The sequence below is a fragment of the Tauraco erythrolophus genome, chromosome 3, assembly GCF_009769465.1.
Source record: "Tauraco erythrolophus isolate bTauEry1 chromosome 3, bTauEry1.pri, whole genome shotgun sequence".
Taxonomy (NCBI): domain Eukaryota; kingdom Metazoa; phylum Chordata; class Aves; order Musophagiformes; family Musophagidae; genus Tauraco; species Tauraco erythrolophus.
In genome coordinates, this window is record NC_141467.1 from 70,495,815 (window position 1) to 70,517,206 (window position 21,392).

The 21,392-nt window shown below is 37.0% G+C and overlaps 1 protein-coding gene across 2 annotated transcripts; it reads left to right on the top strand.

Moving 5' to 3' along the window:
* The first annotated feature begins 1,475 nt into the window (after positions 1 to 1,475).
* Positions 1,476 to 20,580, top strand: HNF4G (hepatocyte nuclear factor 4 gamma). 2 transcript variants are annotated; one of them, XM_086609410.1, is made up of 10 exons: positions 1,476 to 1,594; positions 4,522 to 4,686; positions 6,481 to 6,575; positions 10,491 to 10,597; positions 14,451 to 14,606; positions 16,772 to 16,859; positions 18,907 to 19,059; positions 19,240 to 19,476; positions 19,963 to 20,085; positions 20,462 to 20,580. In XM_086609410.1, exons 1-10 carry the CDS (start codon positions 1,476 to 1,478, stop codon positions 20,578 to 20,580), a joined length of 1,362 nt encoding a protein of 453 aa, XP_086465536.1. The 2 variants fall into 2 exon arrangements, with proteins under 2 accessions (XP_086465536.1, XP_086465535.1); XM_086609409.1 differs by having other exon boundaries at positions 1,476 to 1,590; positions 4,518 to 4,686.
* The last annotated feature ends 812 nt before the right edge of the window (positions 20,581 to 21,392 follow it).

Here is a 21,392-nt window from a genome sequence, read left to right on the forward strand (position 1 = left end):
CCTTGCAAAATCTGCAGAGAATTTGTGCAAGCAGTAACGTGATCATAAATGCTCTTCAGTTTGGGAATAGTTCTGTGATAGCCACTTAGACAAGAATCTTGTTGTCATGATTAGGCCACTGGACTCCACTGAAGACAGGATGATTTGTGCCTCTCAGGTAGCCCTGGGGACTTGGAAATTAGAAGAATGAATTTCAAATGCTTTTTTCTTAGGTCCTGTAAATTTTCCTTTTACATCAGTAGCTTGTCTGTCATCCATTTCTTTTCTTTTTCCTTTTTTTTTTTTTTAAATCAAGAAGTTTTTTGTGGTGCCATTTTGCAGCTACTTTTACTGAACAGCAACTGCAGGTGCTCGTTCCATTCAAATAAGCAGTTCAATGCTCTATATACAGTTATTGGCTCTTGTTCATTAAATGAAAACTGGACAGTTTTCCTGTATATGTAATCTTCAATGTAGCTGTTGGTCTGTGGTGTAAAGGGTAGACTTCTGTAAAGAACTTTTTGAGAAGTAATAACATTTTAAATTATGCTATCCGGCATTTAAAACCACCTGATTAGCGAGTGAAATTCAGCTATCTTTTGCACAGATTCAAGTGGTATTACAGGAGGAGTTTTTAACTGGGTTCGTACATGCCATGTGTACCAACTGATGCGCAGTGGACCTACCCAGAGATTCTTCCTTTCAGAGAAGGTGAATGATTTTTTTTTTTTCCTGTGCATTTGAATTGTCCTTGAAAACAGCATGCTGCCATCACATCTTTTGTGAAGAAGAGTTGGAGCAGGAAGCCACCTTCTGAGAGTGGGCAAGGTCCACTGCCTCGAGCCATTGCAGCAACACCATATGTGATGGAGGGGATCAATAAGCTGGCCTTTCTTGCCTCAGAGCTTGTGTTGCTTGAGGCCTTGGTTAAGCATGTCTACAGAGCCAGCTCGTTGATGCTGTTAAAGTATGCTAACAGTTGTAAATATGGGAGGTTTTGCAGCTGTCTCTTAAAATACAATGATGGATGTTTTGGGTATGAGGATAGTCCATAATTGTGTCACACTTCCTTATTGTTCTGAAGAGAGAGAGCAAAATGGCATGTGTCTCTTTACGTAGAACACCCAGAATGGTTGGTGTAGGACTGTTTATACCACACGTTGACAACAAAATGTGTGGCAGAGGGCATAGGAGGTAGGAAACTTCCTGTGCGTCCTTGGGTTCACTCAAGAACTGGAACCAGTGCAACTCCTGATAAGGCTATTCTGTAAAGCATTCCAAGATTATCAGATGGGTTGCACTGTCATAAAAAAAAAAACAAACCAACAAAAACCAACCACCAGGTAGAATATAGCATGCAGAAGCAGTTTTCCAGCTCCTCCCATTGCAGCACGTAAGTGACACAGTTATAGTTAACTGTGGATTATCAATCACTGTGAAACAGAATGGGAAGGTTGTACATTTAAGCAGCTTTCTCACTGGCTTTGCGTTCAATCATGAGGCTCTCGGAACCAATGCTAGACTTGGAAATGGCAAACTACAGTGAAGTTTTAGATCCGACATATACGGCACTGGAGTTCGAAACTATGCAGATTCTGTATAATGGCAATGGTGAGTTGTGCTCTGTGATGCAAAATCAAGCCAGTTAACAGAAAAAGTGAAGTTTAGTAATGCTATAATGTGTTAGGTAAACGTTTTATTAATAGAGCATTTGGGGGTTGTTTTCAAACTACAAATCTGCTCTTTTACACTTCATCACTAACTCTAAGTTAATAACATTATAATTCTTTAACATTAAGGAAAATAAAAGAGAAGTTATGTGTAATAAAGTAACTGAATTGTACTGTCACCAGTCAGTTAATCAAAGGAAGAAAATGGTGTGTTCAGCAGTTGTTTTATTTACTGTAAGACAAATGAATAACTAGTATTGACAGTTTGGACATGAAAGTGTATTTCGTATATAACATTTGGAAGGACAGGACACAATTATCAAAAGGCTTGTGAAAAAAATTAGCTGCTGTTTCTTGATGCCTAGTTTCTAATTGCGGGACTAGTATTTTACTTATTTAAATGTTAATCTAGCCTTTCTAGGTATGTGTATATATGAACTAGAGTGATTTTTAAAAAAAATCACATTGACTTTCTAGAGGCTAATGTTTAGCTGAGAAAAACTATTTGCATTTGGCTAATGTAACACTTCAGGTGAATTTTTTAATGCAATAAATTTTTGAGAAACTGTATCAGTAAAATTTACTTGAAATAGGAAGCACACCATTCATTCTACCATTGTTGAGTACTGACCAAAAAAATAAAATGTCAGTCTATGAAAGTGAAGAAAAGTGTCAGACAAATTAAACTACTCTAAAATGGCTTTCTAAATCTTCTCATATACTTAAAAAAATGTTTTATTGTATCATAATGTATATTTCATAGATCTACTGTAGTATGTATTTTTTAAAGGCAGAACAAATATTTAGTGATTTGCAGGAAAAATACTTAGCTTCTGTGTTTCCACATGTTCCTGCCATATAGAACATAAGTTATTTTTTATTGTTGAGCTTGAAGTTTTATCTGAATTTCTGATGATACTTTACAGCGAGCTTAGTAAACAGAAAGGCGATTTGGTTATTGATTTAGGAAGAAAAAACAGATCTTTATGCTCTAAGTGATTTTGAAGTTATCAACAATGATTATGTAACTTTTAGATTATTTCTCTGCTTTTTTGTTCTAATATGGATGATTTCATTGGTCATTTGTTTTCTGCTGAATAGCACCCTTTCATATCTGTTAATGTTACATTAAATGGGATGGCAGATTAAGGACATTATGCTGTGTTGCATTATGTGTTGGTGATTGAGCTAGTTAAATTATTCACTGTGATTAGTTTGATAATTATTAGTTATTAGGTGTAGTCTTTTTCTGTTTAGAGTTTGCTTGGAGTTTAGCCTGAATATTTTCCTATAGAATTTATAAGAACATTGTCTTGTAGCTGCAGTGCTAGTCTGGAACTGAAAGCTGCCTCTTGTGAACCTTCCTATGTGTCTTCTCTAGCTGTCTAAATTAAGTAGAAACATTCAGAGAATTTTCACAAGCCACCTTCAGGCAGATTATGCAGTTCTGTTGAATTCAAAGGATTTTGCAGAATCAGTCAATTTCCCAAATTTCATTTCAGAATAATACCAAGGGAAATAAGTAAGTCCTTATATATATACACAAAGTATATTGCTATGAAATATTTCATCATTAAATTTGAATATTTTATTTTTATTTATTCTGCTCTATCATTATGATGCAAAATTACAAAACTCCAAAAGAAAGGTTTTGTATTTTTCTAGCTAAAGTAATTCTGTAACCCATTTTTTAAAATAATTTTCCAGTCATAACTAACCTAGTTTTAAAAAAAAATCTTTACAGAAGCAAATTCTTACCTTTAAGATTTCATTTTTATTTAATCAATTTTTAATATAACTCCTATCAATTATGTCTCTGTAAAACATAAAAAAGTTGCTGCTTCTCTCTTTGTCTAAAGAGCTCTATTTAAATTGTAAGCTCTTCAGGACACAGTGAAAATGTTATATTTGTGTAATACATTTCAGTTGGATCTAGTACAATATGAATAATATGTGTCAATATTAACTGTTTTACGTTTTGATCTGTCCACTCTTCGTGAACTCATGTACTTGACTTTTGAATGTGTGTTTGAATAACTAATTAATGTGGCACTGTTTCCTCTCCCTGACTGAACAACTACAAATATTTAGGGTATATTACAAACAGCTTTCCTTTGGTAAAACCAGAAGCATAACAGAAAAAGCAATTTTGTGATTCTTTCTTTGAACACGTCTGTTAAACATCGTGACTCAAAGAAGAATAAATATGTCTGTTTTGATTTGAGGTGAATGTCTTCAATATTATTTACCATATTCAGTGGCTAATTCTTAATCATGTAGCTAATATTCTCTTGTGCAAGTAAAGTCTGCACCAGTGTTTCTTTGGAAAATTTGTTCGAGGAAATAACATTTAGACAGTCCTCTTAGCATGCTTTTTTCTTTTTAATTAAGTATTGTGCAAAAAACTGTCTTGTCTTTTTCTTTTTTGAATGTCACATATGCCATTGTATGTTTGTATGATAATTACCAGTTATTGCCAGCTCCTATGAGAACTGGTGTACGAGAACTTTGCCAGCTATCTAGGCAACACTGCTTTGTGCTAAAGTTCCTCTACGTGTCAGAAAGAATGCATGTGTAATTATACATGCAGTTACAGTTTAATTTTTAACCCCTTTCGGTTGGAAAGAGTTTAGAATAAAATTATTTGTTGTTGCGAACTTCACAACTTCTGTTAACATCTCTATAATTTTCAAAGTGTTCATCTGAATAAGAACCAGATGTAATCAGATATACCATGCTGTATAAATACTAAGTGGCAATTAAAAGAGAAAAGGCCAGAGAAAGCCTCCATTTAAGTATAAATTGTTCGTGGGGTGGTTGTTGAAAGTCTTGCCCATAACGACATATGTTGTTCTTGCCTCTCTTCAGACAGTTCAGGAGAAGCTGTCAACATGAATGCTGCTGACAACGGGGTCAGTAGTCTCTGTGCAATATGTGGAGACCGAGCGACCGGAAAACATTATGGTGCTTCCAGCTGTGATGGATGCAAGGGATTCTTTAGACGCAGCATACGGAAAAATCATATCTATACATGCAGGTAATTAATGAATTTCAGCAAAAATTACATTCAGACCTTTTCAGATTTTTCAGAACTATGTCAGGGTATTTTCAGCTTTTTCTTAAGGAATTCTAACCAGTGGTTTTGATCATAGAATCATAGAATGGTTAGGGCTGGAAGGGACCTTCAAAGGTCATCTAGTCCAACCCCCCTGCAAGGAACAGGGATATCTCCAACTAGATCAGATTGCTCAGGGCCTCGTCCAACCTGGCCTTGAACGTCTCCAGGGATGGAGCATCCACCACCTCTCTGGGCAACCTGTTCCAGTGTTCTACAACTCTCAACGCATGGTTCCTGGTATATTCTTATGATTAGAAAAAATTATTTTATTCAAGACTACTTGATATTACACATTCCAAGTATTACATTCCATATGTCTGTTGATATTGTTGATATGATATCACTCGAGCTGTTTCACTCTTTTATTTATGATTACAAAGGTCATCTCCCAGGAAAAAAGAAAATGGAAAAATTCTCATATTTTCACTGGCATGTGAAGAGTGTAATTCTTAACTGTTTTCTAAAAAAATTTTTTCTTTTTTTTTCTTATGAAGGCAGTTCCTGAATAGAAAGGCTAAGATTTATGAGTCTTGTTTTAAGGGCTGTACAAGCACATCTGCATATCTTCTCACTTTGGGTGACATACTGCTCTTTTGAGTGACCATTTTCCCCCCGTCAGGCTGAATGGCAATCTGCTAATTTCCGGATGTCTGGCTGCCCAAATTATCACACTGCAGATCTGTGCACCATGTTTGACGAATTGCTCTGTGCATGCATAAAACTGTCCATAAAATGTCAGTTTTAAGCCGTGCATGGAATACATGGAAGCTTCTGTGAGTTTAGACAAATCACTAAAAGAGAAAACTTTTTGTAAAGTTTGTTCGCTTGTTACTAGAAATTTTGTTTGCTACACTATTCCTTAGTTGCTAATACTCTTACAGGGAAATCTCTTTCTTATAGACGTACCACAGTGATATAGCATAGACATACCCCTGAAGTGGTGTGACGAGAGCTGATAAAAGTGGTTTCGAGAAGAGCTCTGCAAAACATAGATCTGTTTATCTAACACACGCATGCACAGCAAAAAGGCAGAAGCAAACAGGGAGCAGGGGGGATGGCTCATATACGTTCCCCTTAGGCACACCTGTAGATATGCATGAGAGCTTGAGTAAGCCTTCTTGCAGTGTCATGCTCTGTGCGTTTCCTCATGACTTTATTTCATTGTGTTCTTAGAAAATTTTCCTCCCATTTCCTGTTTAGATTGTCATCTCTAATGATACAACATGTAGCTTATTCATTAATATCTCCCAGAAGGAGTAAACTTTGCCAGCCAAGGGTGCTGGTTTTGCAGCTGAGGGCTCCTCCGTGCCAGTGACATTTGGCATTTTCCTTGATTGCCCTTTTCCTTGTTGTATTTGTGGCTTTTCTTCTCTTTTTCCCCCATTGCCATTTGATGCAGTCAGTTACTGACATATCTCACAAATAAACTGAGGTGTAAAGGATGTGCATAACTCCAAAATTTTCCACACTTGCCCATTCCAGGGCATATTTCTGTCTATACACGCACATATATTCTTGCAAACCAAGCAGGTATGAAACATCTCTCGAGACTGATTAATAGAAAATAAAAAAAAACCCAAACAACAGAAGAAGAAAGTCTGTGGTTATAAACATTGTTCTGCCAGGCCAGATTAGTTGGGACTTTTTTTCTTCATAATCAGGGGGCTGCTTTATTAATGCTTTTATACATGTATATTTTCTTATCTCTGATAGATTCAACCGGCAATGTGTCGTTGACAAGGACAAAAGGAATCAATGCAGATACTGTCGTTTAAAAAAGTGTTTTCGAGCAGGAATGAAAAAAGAAGGTAACAGAATAATTTATTTGATACACAAAGAGAAATAATCTGAATTAGTTTTAAAATGTAATAAAAATTCTAAAAAACTCTAGCAGAATAATTCAATGGAAAGTCTGCTATAATGCCTTCATAATAAATGCTTTTATATTGACGTGAAATATGCATTGTCTAGTTTTCAGGTGGGTAGGCAGTTCTAACACTTTGAGCATTAGCAAATCTATGGGTTTAAAGTGAATTTGCAACTGTTTAATCCATGAATCTTGGCACGGAAATCCCTTGATTTCTAAGTGTTGAGCCATATCCTGGAAAAGTTCAAAGTGTGAGATTTTCATTTTAATTTTTACCAAACTTGAGTTATAAAATATCTGTCTAGGATTTTGTTTCTACCCTGCCTAAGTAATGACAGTGCCAGTTTGCTGGTTCTTCCCTTAAATTTCAATGTTTAAGCCAGAGGAAGAAGTGTGAAGTAGAGCGAAAAAGTAATGGTGAGAACAGTAGTGGTAGCTGTCAGTGGACTGTCCCTATTAATTGAAAAAAATTTCTAATCTCGTTAGGGCTTAATATGGGAAGATTGTTACTTATGCATCTCACTTACAGACATGAAGAAACATGCGTGTCACAGTGATCCTCCTGTCAAAGTGGAGGTCCAGATGTCCACAAGAGCAGAGCAATAGCAAAAGAAAGGCAGTGGGAATATCAGAGGATTTTTATATCACATTTTTTGGGACTGTTGCAATTATGATGTAGAGGCAAAAGATGTCCTAATATGGTTCAAATAAGCACTCAAAAATGTTTCTTTCCTCACAAACTTTGCCACCTGCTTTGTTGGGAGCACGGTGTATCTGCCTGAAGGCCAGTGTGCAACGTCAGGTGCACAGTTCTCCTGTACTGTAACTAGTCTATAACATTTTTAGTCTATACATAGCTTTCCTAAGATAAAGAAAGCTGTTTCTTTATGCTGTCATATATCTATACGATCGTACTGCTTTGCTAGTGATCAAGTTTTGGTATAAGATAAAATGGATTTTGTCCTTGCAGCTGGATGAGACTATTCTAAAAAGCATTACACTGTGTATATATGAAATAGGTTTGCTAATTCTTGTGGATCTCCTTGAACACAGTTTAGCCTTTTGGAATTTGAGCCATTAAAATCAGTAACATATTGTATATGTATGATCAATCTGACATGAAGAAAAGGGAAGACCTGTGTGTCCACAGCAGCCCTAAAGGTTTTGCAAATAGCAGAGCTTCGTGGACTTCCAAAACCCGGAATTAAAGAATAGTTTAGCTCAGAAGGGATATCTGGAAGTCATCTAGTCCAGGCCCTCATTTAAAGGAAGTCTAACTTCTGGGTTCAGCCAGGTAGCTTGAAACCCTGTCCGGCCAGGTTTATACAGTCCCTGAGAAGGGAGATTTCACAACCTCTCTCAGAGACTTCTTCCAGTGCTTGACCATCCTCACTGGAAAGAGTTTTTTTCCTTGTATCTAATTGGAACATATCTTACTGCAGTTAGGATAGTGTCCATTGCCTCTTTGTCCTTTCATTGTGCATCTGAGAAGAATCTGGCACCATTTTCTGTAAACTACAGAAATCATAGAATCATAGAATGGTTTCGGTTGGAAGGGACCTCAAAGATCATCTAGTTCCAACCCCCCTGCCATGGGCAGGGACACCCTCCACTACACCAGGTTGCCAAAGCCTCGTCCAACCTGGCCTCGAACACTTCCAGGGATGGGGCAGCCGCAACTTCTCTGTGCAACCTGTTCCAGTGCCTCACCACCCTCTGAGTGAAGAATTTCTTCCTTATATCTAATCTAAATCTGCCCTCTTTCAGTTTAAAGCCATTATCCCTTGTCTTATCACTACATGCCCTTGTAAAATGTAAAAATCAGACCTCCACCTCTGCCTTGGAACTCTCTTTTCCACATAAACAAAGATCTCTCTGCCACACCTTGTTTGTCCTGTGGGTTCCATCTCCATAGCCCTCTGCTGGACACTGCCCAGTTTTCCAGCACCTTTCGTGTACTGGGGAGCCCAAAACAGAGAAATAATCACTTCCCTCAAGATGCTCATGAAGCCCGGTGCATGGCTAGCTGATACCACCATGAGGCATGCTGCTGACTGGTATTAAGGAAGTGCAGATATATCCTGCACAAAACTTTTACCCTAATTTACACTACTCTGCCTCCTCTGGTCCCACTACCCATAAAACTTTCCTTTTTCATTGTGTCCAAGCCATGTTTATTCAAGGATTCCCAGTGCCAAAATAATTAAAAATGCTGAACTGTAAACTGCACTGCTTGTGTGCTGTTATACACCATTGAGGGATGTCTCTAAGCATAAGTGTATCATAGTCTATATGGTAGTTTCTCAGCTTCTTTCTAGCAAATAGCTTTCTTTTCTTCAGGGCGAAGGTAAGAAAGGCTTTAGCTGGTAAAAGCTATACAAACTCTCTTTGAGCAAATATTTCCTCTTCCTCATGGAGTCTCTGTTTAAGGCAATTTTAGCCTGAATTGACAAAAAGACTTTAGCAAGGCAGACAATACGATCTAATAATCCAAAATTATACATACGCAGGAAAAAATTGAAGCATTTCCCTATGATTCTCAAAGTGCTCCGTCAGTCACTTTCACTAGTGATTGTCAGAATAGCTTACTATTTTTCTAATACTAATCGACACTGACCTTATTTTAATTATCTGTGTAGCACTTAAGCTGCTGAGGTTCAGCAAATGCTTTTCTCTCCATTCTTTTAAAAAGGTTATATTTTTTGTTTCCTGTCTACACGAACATTTAGCACTTCGTGTTTATCACCGCACAACATTTCTTACTGTGACCTTAATAAAAGGCCCATCAGTGAGTGTCCTTGGCAAAAAGTTAGTACACCTCTGGAATAAACTATGTGCATTGTTCAGATAAACCCTGAAAACTATTCAGTGTATAGAATATTTTATTTTTTTATTGAAGCCTTTGGTACTACTCCTAAATTCTGTAATGCAGATTGTTTCCCACAAAATAGCGAACATATCTTTGGAAATAAAGCTGCTGCTCTTAAAAGATGATGAAATTCCGTGTGCAATAAAAAGATTTTGATCAGCGCAATTCTTTTTTTTTTTTCTTTTATTTTCTGCTTGGCCTAACCTTGGACATGATCTAGGTTTTAGAAAAATCTGATTGATAGTTTTATTTTTTCTTCTTCCTTCAATTCAAAAGTAAGCCTTGTTGCTTCCTAAGTCTTGCATGTGCTGATTAAGGATTCCTTATCCAAAGCCCTTTCAACTGCCTTTTTTTGGACCCCATGAGAGAAAACGTACCAGACTGAAACTTTTCTGGTGCTTTTTTTTTTTTTCTCAGTTAATATTCTGTAAACTGGATAGGAATGCAATGTCACTGAGGAGGAGCATGAGATTTAAGTTTCAGAATTATCTTACTAGTGGATTAAGTTCAAGATTCATTCCTGTTTTAGGGTTTCTAACAGGAGAGCAGGAGTAGGGCTTTCACACTTCCTCTGACAGACATTTTGCCAGTGCTGGTGCTGTACCTCTTGACCTGTTCAGTAATTTGGAGATGGCCGTTTCTACCATTATCATGAAGCCTCACTTATTAAACTGGTTAAAATAACAGAATGACAGCATGTGTTCAAGTTCAAAGGGAGAGGTTTTACTGTAATAAAGCCAGTCACAAAAGTGCTGATAATTCAGTGTCTATCTACAATTAGTTATGTGTAGTTTTTACAGGCAAACAGTATACAGATAGAGACCATAAACATGTATTGTCATCCTTCCTCATTACTTAGAACTAAAAGCACAAAGTCTTTTTTGAATGTCATACTTTTTGATTCTTATAGTTATCTAGTAAACTTCTGAAATTATATTGTGTGGTAATGTCTACAGGTCATTAAATGGTATGATTATTCTTTTCCAGCTGTACAAAATGAACGGGACAGGATAAGTACAAGAAGAAACACTTTTGATGGCTGCAACATTCCCTCTATTAGCACACTGTCACAAGCTGAGACACTCTCCCGTCAGGTACTGAGATCTACCACAGAATTATTTGATGACTTTAAGACCATTTTTTCTAAAGTTAAATACTTTTCAGTTTCTTTTTGTATTAAATATAATTACTGAGATTACTTTTTTCTGCTTTCAAAATGCACCAAGCGTCCTCTTCTCAATGAAAGAATAAGTAATAGAATACATTCTTAAAGCAAAGTTAAGAAAAAAAATTCTACTTGTTCAGGACAATATGTCCTAGGCACCTTTCTTAATAAAGCTTTATGGTTCTTACTGCTTTTAAATCAGTTGCTGTCTCAGGCAGCTGGTGGCATCTATCTATCCTTGAGGCTGGCTTTCCCATGAAACATTAGGGAAAAAATTGTCCAAAGCCATTACATTCAAAGGGGTGTGGACACTCATTTCCTTACATTCTTTTGAAAATCCCATTTTTAATATCCTTAGACATTATAAATAAGGCAAACAGAAGTGTTCCAACTGCAGAGTCTATTCCTATCTTGCTTTTAAATTTTCTTTGTCTCATCTGAACTTCATTTTCTCTTTCTTTTTTTTTTTTTTCCCTATCCAATCAATTGCTGAATGGAAAAGTCTCCAGTACTTTTCTGCACCTCAGATAAATCATGGCCATTGATTCTGCATTCTTGCACCTCTTACTAACTTACTTAGAATTTAACTGCCACCTTTATGATTTCATGCTGACTGATTTATATGTCCCCAAATGTTTTGTAATCTCATCCTTTATCAGCATCTCTCTTATGGTGGAACTGTCTGTAAAGAATTGATGCAGGAATTACTGGGTGATAGTGTTTGGCACATATTGCGTGTCTGGACAGACTAGATGAACATAATGGACCTTCCTATCTTTCATACCTATACAGTATGAAAAATATACCTATTTTTACCTCCTTTGTAATTCTTTGAACTTGCTTATTGTGCTTTTTTTTTGGTGTTAGTTCCTTAATCATTTCCAACCGGTATATGCAATTCAGGAATAAGAGCTGTCTTAGACAGGATTACATCCTCAGCCTTTCCTGGCCTAAAACATCACCTTATATACGCACAAATTTATGCTACTTTTTATTTTGTATGTTGTAGTAGGAGAGAATTACTCCCAATATGCTAAGCGTATGTGAAGACACACTCTTGACCTCAAAGACCAAGAGGTCACATTAACATGGTGGAAAATCGGTCTTAAAAGTCCCTGGTTTTCCCTCAATTGAATGAGTCTGTAAGATTAATTCAGTCCTGAGGAGAGACTTGGAGAAGGTGGCAGTGTCACAACTCATTGGCCAAGTCCTTCAGCTGTGAAATGAGGATGAAATTGGCATTCATCCCTTCTAAAATTTTCATATCAAAATAGAGAAAATGAATTATTTTGTCCCTTAAGATCCCTCACAGGGTGATATTGTCCAAGTACAATGTTCCTTCTGCAGACCCAGGAGAGGCTTCCTGGGTTGTGTAAACATGAAAGCGGTATGCTGGACTCTCATAGGGATAAGGGCCTGTGTCTCTGATGGTCCTCAGGATGACAGAGATATAGTGTTATATTGTCGTGTTCATAAAGTCATTAATGAGTACAAGTTGCACTGGGAGATGTTTCATCTCAATATAAAAAAGAAACTTTGTACAGTGAGAACAATCAATCACTGGAAAAACCTTCTCCGGGAGGTAGTGGACTCCCCGTCACTGGAGTTTTTCTAGATGTGATTGAACAAGGTGCTAGATAATCTCATCTAGACTTCCTTTCCCACAAAAGGTCGGATGAGATGATCTTCTGCAGTCCCTTCCAAGCTGGGCTGGTCTATGGTTCTGTGAAGTCAGCAACTTTCATGTTGCATCCCAGAAATGAGAGGCAGGTTAAAGCAATAGAGAAATAGAAAGTTCACAGCTTCATATCCTTGCAACCCTAGGATTGCATACCCTAGATATGCAACCCTAGGAGCTTATAATGAAGTCCATGGGAGTCATTCCGTGAATCCCTGGCAGAAGCTCACCAAGTTATTTCAGCACAGAGTCTATAGTTTGTCCTATAAGATGGAGTTTATAAAAATGCGTAGCTTTGATTAAAAAATATTAAAGGAAGGATAATGTATTAAGTTAATGAGTCAGTAGGTCTAATGGCTATACAATCTGCTTGTTCTTTACCGTCTTGAACTAACTTCTAGTTGATGCATGGTAGTATATTTTTCTGGTAGATCCAAGCACCTCCTGCTATCAGAACTCTCTTATCTGTGTAGGTACTTTTGAGTCATGATCAAGACTCTTACTCTTCTGGAAAAAATGAAATATGTTCAATTTCTTTACTCTCTCTGTACTGAAGTTTTTCCAGGCTGAATTATTCTGGTAGCTTTCACCTGAATGATATTCAGTATTTTCAACTTCGTTTTTGTAGAACAGGTGCCAGAAATGGACTCATGATTACAGCAGGGATTTCACAAATGCTCTGTCTACAAAAAGACAATACCTCTAACCTTTTTTCTACATGATAGCTTTGAATTATCTGCCTGAAGTTTTTTTTTCACCTGCCCAGCTGCTATATTTCCCTGAGAACTTATGTTCAGCTGGTTAACTGCCATTAGTATCTAAACTGTTTTCAGTATTTTAGACTACTGAATTATGTAGGAAGCACTGAGCTTTAGTTCAGAAGTGCAGGTCCTTTTGACTGCCCAAGGATAATAGATCCCACTTGGGGATTTAGCATGGATCTGAGAATGAAGGGGATCTGGTAGGAGTTGCTCTAAATAGCATCCCATATCCTGAAATTTGTAGGTACAGAGTATTGGAAGATCAAACATTTACTTTGGGGGCCTTGTACAGTGGTGGAGTTTTGTTGTTGTCAATGGGATCTTTTTCTTTTCTTTTTCTTTTTCTTTTTCTTTTTCTTTTTCTTTTTCTTTTTCTTTTTCTTTTTCTTTTTCTTTTTCTTTTTCTTTTTCTTTTTCTTTTTCTTTTTCTTTTTCTTTTTCTTTTTCTTTTTCTTTTTCTTTTTCTTTTTCTTTTTCTTTTTCTTTTTCTTTTTCTTTTTCTTTTTCTTTTTTCTTCCCTCCCCTACCCCCCTTTTCCCCTTCTTCTTTTTTTCTTTTTCTTCCCTGGTATGATAGCAGCTATAAACTGACGTTCTTGTCTCAGGCTTGGTTTTATCTTGTCTTTCCTGCCTGACTTAAGAGCAAGCCTGGTTTTGTTCCTTTCCTTGAAAAGTCATTAAGAATTTCAGGATTTGGCTTAGTAATTATGTGAAAGTGCCCAAGCTTCAGGCCCAGAAATATATTGCTCTCTTCTTATTTCACAGAACACTGTTCACTGCAGGTGGTCTAATGCACACTCATATCCTTTACATTTGCTCTGAAACGTCTCAGTCCTCTGCCTATACTGCTGCTTCATCATTACAAACCATTCTCCTCCAGGCACTAAAAACCCCCTGTTTTACCTTATAAAGTTAATGATACTTATCTTTTCACTAGAAGAAGATGCTACCCCTTTATCTCTCTCTTTCTTTGTCCTTAATGTTACTGCATGCCCCTATGAGCCCTTTTTTTTTTTCTGAAATGAAGTAAATGTTCCATTTTAAGGGAACAAAAACCCCCAACTTCCCCGTACAAGTAATAAAGACTCTGGTGTATTTAAAAATAGTATTTTGGAACGAGAAGATATTGTATCATGATATTAATAGTGTGTCTTTTAACATACTGTAAAACACTGGTAATAATGAGAAATAAAATTTTATCGTTTACGTGCAGACTTATGGTCAAGATATTTCTCAAGAGTATGCATAATTACTGCTGCAATTTTTTCTTAAATATGCTGTTAACCAGTGAAAATGCAATTTATGAAATTTAACATTGTTAATTTTTTCTCTCTCTATGGTCAGATCTCAATCTCCAGTCCTGGTGCTAGCACTGACATAAATGTTAAGAAAATTGCTGGTATTAGTGATGTCTGTGAATCTATGAAGCAGCAACTTTTGGTCCTGGTGGAATGGGCTAAATATATTCCAGGCTTCTGTGAATTACCACTGGATGACCAGGTATAAGAGGAGACCAAAGAGAGAACTTTAATTACTGTCCTATTATTTCTGTGATATTTAAATATTATAATTAAACAGTCATTTTTTGTCTGATCAAGTAGAACTGGGTGCTAGACCCACCATCTTAAAATTTTGTGAGGTTTTGAAACAGCACTGCCACAAAAAAACAGAGGAAATTGATAAGGCTCTAGCATGTTAATAAAAACTCTTTCTGTGTTTTGTGCTTTCGGTATTCTTTAGGAAGCAGAGATAACAAGCTGCATGCAAAAATGAAGAAGATCTTGTAAAAAAAGCCTGACCTTGCAGTGTTTACTTCATGTTCACCTTTCATTATGATATGGTTTAAGACAGCATGGTTTTTAATTTGAAGCAGGTCTTCTCTACTTGCAAAAAAATAAAAGCCATAGAATCTCAAACAAATGCCAAACATAATGATATCAATCCATAGCAACAATCTTTCATGTAATACAATGTACTAAAATTATACTGTATGTAATGAGTGTGGGGAAAAAAAAATCAAACCTTGAAAATTCTTGAGGGTTTTTATGACAGAGGTCTGATCTATCGTCGTATCTGTAATATATCCTAATATATCACTGGGTTTAAGAGTAAATTGTGCTGGCACACTCAGAACCAGTGTCTCCACATGCAGTAAGCAGTTCTCTCACCCACCACCTGGGCAGGCGGTTAGTTCATGGCTCAGGATCTCTTGATTCCAGCCCACCAAAATCTGATTCAGTTTGAAAATGACTTTGCGAAGTGGAATTGAGTAATTCTCCCTTTTTTGCCTCTTCAGTCTTTCAGTTTTTAACAAAATCCTGCAAGGAGGGATAGATCATCCTTGGGTTTGAGACTCAAACTGAGCTCATTCCCCCTTATACTCTTCCTCAAGAATATGGAGGTGTTTCAGGCCACAAGAGAGTCCCCAAAATAGGAGCTTAATGATTTCTTTGCAAACCCACAGAATATGATATGTGTGCACAAGCTCAACATAGGGGAATAAGTTACAAATCTGTTCATGTGAAAGAAGGAGAATTTTAAATGCATTGTTTACACAAGGGCAGCAAATGTAAGCAAAAAGACTGCTGTTTTCATTGTCAAGATGGCATGAAGGAAAAGAGAAGGGATCAGATGTCATTAAAAAGTTCCTGTCTGTATTAAAAAAAAACCCAAACTTAGAAAGATAGGCTGAAAACACCCCTGCAGTGCTTGAAGAGTACACGTTAGGAAATACTGCAGAAACTTAAGTATCTTAGAAGAGTAGTGACAAAGGTATTGGAAGTTAAAACAAATGCCACTTCTGCATTTGTGATAGCCTCTTTCTAAGGGGCATTGTACATTTAGTCATAAAATAAACCATCTGGTTTTAAACAAACGATTCCTGATCTGGGAATCAGCCCAATTTACAAACCGTCGAGTAGGCCACAGCAGATAAGTCAGCTCTATTGAGAACCTGAAAAGTCTTAACACGTTAAGTGTTCCTAGGTGCTTTACCTCACTCATAAAGTATTGGCTTGGATTTGTAAGAGAAGAATTACTTGCTAAGAGAGGAAAGAGAGGCCAGTGCTGAAGTTTCAATCAGACATTAAAAACAAAGGGAAGTAAATAGGTGACAAAGAGTAACTAATGACCACATTTTTAAGTTCCTTCCTGGTATGAATCAAGTTTCTTCTTTGTTGGCAGTAGTGGATATTTTAGCATATCTGGCTTCGTTGGGGAAAAAGCTCTTTTAGGTGCCACATGAATTTTTGATTCAAGGTGAGAAAAATGAAACAGTGATAGTGCCAAATTTACTGTAACAGTTCATTCCAGCCCACTGGAATCTTTAGAGTCAGCTTAAAATTCCAGAGAAAACTTTGTTAAGAGAATAGACACTAGGAAAGAAATGCAAGTATTGTATTTATTGAGAAGTATTTTGCAGAGCCGTACGTTTAAAATCTACACCAAATGCGACAAGTGACAGAGAATGACAATTTAATTATAGCGTGCTGTTAGTACAGTGCTAAGGTTTTTATATTCACTTTACATTTTACATTAGAATCTTAACAGTGTTAAACATGTGCCTATAGTTGAATAGACTCATGGTAATATGCATCCTCGTTTCTTTTGCCCTTATTGGGACATACTGCTTTATCTTCTAATGAGTCTGCTGTTTTTTTCTTGAGGTTGCCCTGCTAAGAGCACATGCTGGGGAACACCTGTTGCTTGGAGCAGCAAAACGGTCCATGGCGTATAAGGACATTTTGCTTTTAGGTAAATATTGGTTTTGTTTTAATTAATAATGATGATGTTATAGTACATTAGCAACCATGTAATCACTTAAGTGGAACAACTGTTCTGGCACAATCAAAGCAATGCATTCTGTGAATGCTAAATAGCTATTAATGACATAATGTCGCGTGCCCTGTTCTAGCAAAAGCAGGTGGACGGTTTCCTGTGAGTTAATATGGCTAAAGGTTTATTGGATACCAGAAACCACAACTTAAGGGAGTTCTTGGCAAATTGTCTCCTTACCTTAGCATCCTTTCTGCACCTTTGTCATGTAAAAGAAAACCAGAACAAAGCAACAACAACAACAAAAGTCAACCTGTGGGCTACGTATTATGAAAATCATTTATCTGGAGCTTTCCCAAGAGCCCTTCAAACATAGTTAGAAACGACCTTGCACACTAGAAAATTGGATAGCTTGTTCCCTGCAACTCACTTTCCCAAGAGCCCTCTCACTGCTGCCCTGACATTCGCCATGTGGCCATCATGTAAACAGCACGTCTGTTGTCCCCTGGCATGTGTGACATGGATGCATCCATGGCATGGTGAGGAGTCGCGCCTGCATAAGCATGTTCTTGGTCACTTGAAATGGCTCCTTCACTGGGTTGTATAAAGAGAGCATGACTGTTAGGAAACGGGACATCGTCCCGTGGTAGAAGCGTGACTTCCCTTCATTCACAAAACAGAGAGGCACAGTGGTATGATGAGATGTGTGCCTGTGTATACACTGACGTGACAAGGTGTGTTAACATTGTTTGACACAGTACTCTGCCAGTTTGAAGTGCACCCTGCTAAATATGGTCTCATTAAACAGGTGCAGCACTTGGGCTGTTTTGTGAGAAAATGTGTAGGTCTTCTTGGATAGGATTTTTAATGTGAGGCAAGATGATGAGGAATACAGACTCAAACTAGTTTCTTCACTGGTGGTGTGGTACAAGGGGATTTTCCACTACTTGTTCTCCTTCCTCTTTGGTCCTACCTTTTCATAGCTCTTAATCAGCTTGAATTTATTTTTACACATATCATAACATTAAAGGGGTAGGAAGGGCTTGTTCTGGATATACTACTCTAACCAGCAATCCTTTCAAATTAAAAACTATCCAAATCACCTTCTTCGCCTAGTTCTTTCTCTAGATACAATTTTACTGACAAAAGTAACAGAAATAAAAAGGAAATATTTGCAGTTTTATTGAGATTAGTAGGTAATAAGGACAAAGAATGAGAAAATAAAATCAGAAAATTATAGTCAACATCACCAGCATCAGCATATATACTGAAGCAAGAAATAATTTGAGGTTCCAAGGCTTATTTCTGATATTGGAGGTAGATATCTGTATAGCTTATGAGTCATTTTGACATGGATCTCTTGGGATATAATCATCAGCTTTACTTTCTAAAGCTGCTTGGTGATTTCTGGAGGCTCTATGGCTTTCCTACTGTTCTCACCACTTATGTTAGATAATTTCTGGACAGAAGGTGAATTAAGATGCCATGATGGAGACTTCCCCATAATGAAAATTTAAAATTAAGAGAGCAGGGAAAATTCATTCTTCACTGAAAATTTTAAGATGCCTCTAAATTTTATAAGGAAAAGCAGAAGCATCTGAGAGTTTCCGATGCCTTCTCTGGAAGAGAACTTCTTTGTCCGTTGACAAATCTGAATATTATTTCAATAGGGGAAGATGAAATTTTAAAATAGTTTAGCGTTATATTTATCTCTTATCTAAAGATAAAGGCCTACTTTCTCCATGCTTGTACATTCAACTATGGACCTCAGTCTTGTGAACTAATCAGTAACTGTACATGTTGGCATGTTTACAAGCACAGATTATTTACCAGGTGACGGTTGTATTTTGCATATATACTCTACTTGCAAAGAACAGTTTTGTATTATGCAAAAGTGAGTTATTGCTTTAAAAAAAAGTTAATTTGATGAAGCAAAATTAAAGGTGCTTTTGAAAACGGGCTACAATTAGTGTGTTACATCGCAGTCTTTATATCAATTTGCATGTTGGTATTCTTTCCCTCCAAGGCAACAATTACATAATCCATCGCAACAGTACTGAAGTAGAGATCAGCCGAGTGGCAAATCGGATTCTAGATGAACTAGTTCGACCCTTCCAGGAAATTCAAATAGACGACAATGAGTACGCTTGCTTGAAAGCGATTGTGTTTTTTGATCCAGGTACCTTTTCAAAAATATCTCTCAGAATTATTGTACACGTGATTGTATTGAAAGTAAGTTTTGTTGATGTAGCATCTGCTCATGTTATCTAGCTGATGGAAAAGAATGAAATGAAAAAAAGTACGATGCTCCTCCCAAATCATCATCTGCCTTGACTTTGCGTTTTTGTCATTTTTTAAGATGCAAAGGGCCTAAGTAATCCAATGAAGATTAAGAACATGCGTTTCCAAGTCCAAATCAGTTTAGAGGATTATATTAATGACCGTCAGTATGACTCCCGAGGAAGATTTGGAGAACTTCTGCTTCTACTGCCTACACTCCAGAGCATCACTTGGCAAATGATTGAGCAAATACAATTGGTTAAACTATTTGGAATTGTTAAAATTGACAGTTTGCTTCAGGAAATGCTACTGGGAGGTAAACTAACAACTTGTTAAATTTATCATGTTGTATTATGTTGCATTTAGTATACTGGGACATTGAGGGAATCATAATGTAAGCAAGCACTTTGACCACTGCCTTGTTGGCTGAGCTTTGAGTCATATGACTGTTAGCTAAAGCCTTCTTGTCTTGGCTGCTTATCGTGTTACAGTCCTACAGCTTCAGATTGTGCTGTGTGCTTCTCTGTCATTTCTGGGTATCTAGACGTACAACTCCCTAGGCAGATGGAAGAATCCTTACCAATATTTCATGAAATCCACTGCTAATGCAGTCAAAACAGTGAAAATAAACACAGTGCTTAATATGGTTGAAGTCTGGTTAAATTGTTTAATGAATACCCAGAGGCAATTATTCAAATTGCCAATCAAAATATTTGCTCTACGGAAATGTAATTATTGCAGTATAAGTTACTGGCAACAACATGCTCTTTTGAATTGATGTGTGCTCATGTTATTTTTGCAGGTACTTCTAATGATGCCAGTCATCTGCATCATCCAGTACATCCTCACTTAGCCCAAGATCCATTAACTGGCCAAACTATCCTCATAAGTCCAATGTCTGCTCCTGTACATACAGAACAGATTTGTAAGTAATTGCAAGTTAGCCTTCTGTCATAACATTTCACTGTTGCAGTTAAAAATATTAATTAGAGTGGTGGCCTGTCAGTGCTCATAGAGTTATTTCATCATCATTCTTAAATTAAAATAATTGTGCATTAAAAATGTATGTATATAAACAGTGTTAAGTGACACCCTTTGACCTGAATTTAATCTAATTTTAAAAATTCAGCACCATTTTGATGTATCATTTTATTAAACTAAAAATTCTGATAATTAAAATATGCTATCTACCTAGCATGACAAATATAACAGAACTTCCTTTTGGGGCAATAGTAGGTATATGTGGATGCAGAGTAAGCCAGAATATAAAAATATATAATTCTTTCTAAATTCTTTTTCAGCAACTCCAGAAACTCCATTACCTTCCCCTCCTCAAGGCTCTGGGCAAGAATACAAAATGCCTACAAATCAGGCTTCAGTCATTGCACAGCAATCTATTTTGAAACAAAAACCATTGTGATAATCTTTCTCTGTCTGTCTTGCTCCTCCTTCCTTCCTTCCTCCCTTCTTCCCCCCTCTTCCTTCCTCCCTCCCTTCTTCCCCCCTTCCTTCCTTCCTTCCTTCCTTCCTTCCTTCCTTCCTTCCTTCCTTCCTTCCTTCCTTCCTTCCTTCCTTCCTTCCTTCCTTCCTTCCTTCCTTCCTTCCTTCCTTCCTTCCTTCCTTCCTTCCTTCCTTCCTTCCTTCCTTCCTTCCTTCCTTCCTTCCTTCCTTCCTTCCTTCCTTCCTTCCTTCTTTTTTATGCACTAGATGAATTGGTGGGACACTTGCACATTTAAAATCTCAGGATGATAAAGGAAATAATTTCCTCAGCAGCCACTACTGTGGGTGTTTCTTAAAACACGTTGTGATTTGGAAAGTAGTACTCACTGTTCTGACTGCCCGGTACAACTGTAATTGTGGACACTGCAGTCTGACAAATGTGTATAGAGGTTGATATTATTTTTAGATCTTTTAACTGCACAGATAAATTTTTTATTTCCTGTTTTAGTTGTTGTCTTAATATTATTGGTTTAGATGTGTATATAATTTTTTCATTGTGACAGAACTGGTTAGTGCTTGTTTAGCTGTGAATTGTAGACATGAAAAAGTGGGTTAATCAGACAGAAGCCAAGATTCCTTAAATAGTGAAACAGTAGGCTACCAAACAAAGCCCACATTAAATAAAAAGGAGAAAGTAATGGACAGAAATACCCAGTTAATTTTTTTAAAAAACGCTCCTGTTTTGAAAGAACCATCTCTTTCAAGTCAAAATTCAACAAAAGAGTTGAATCC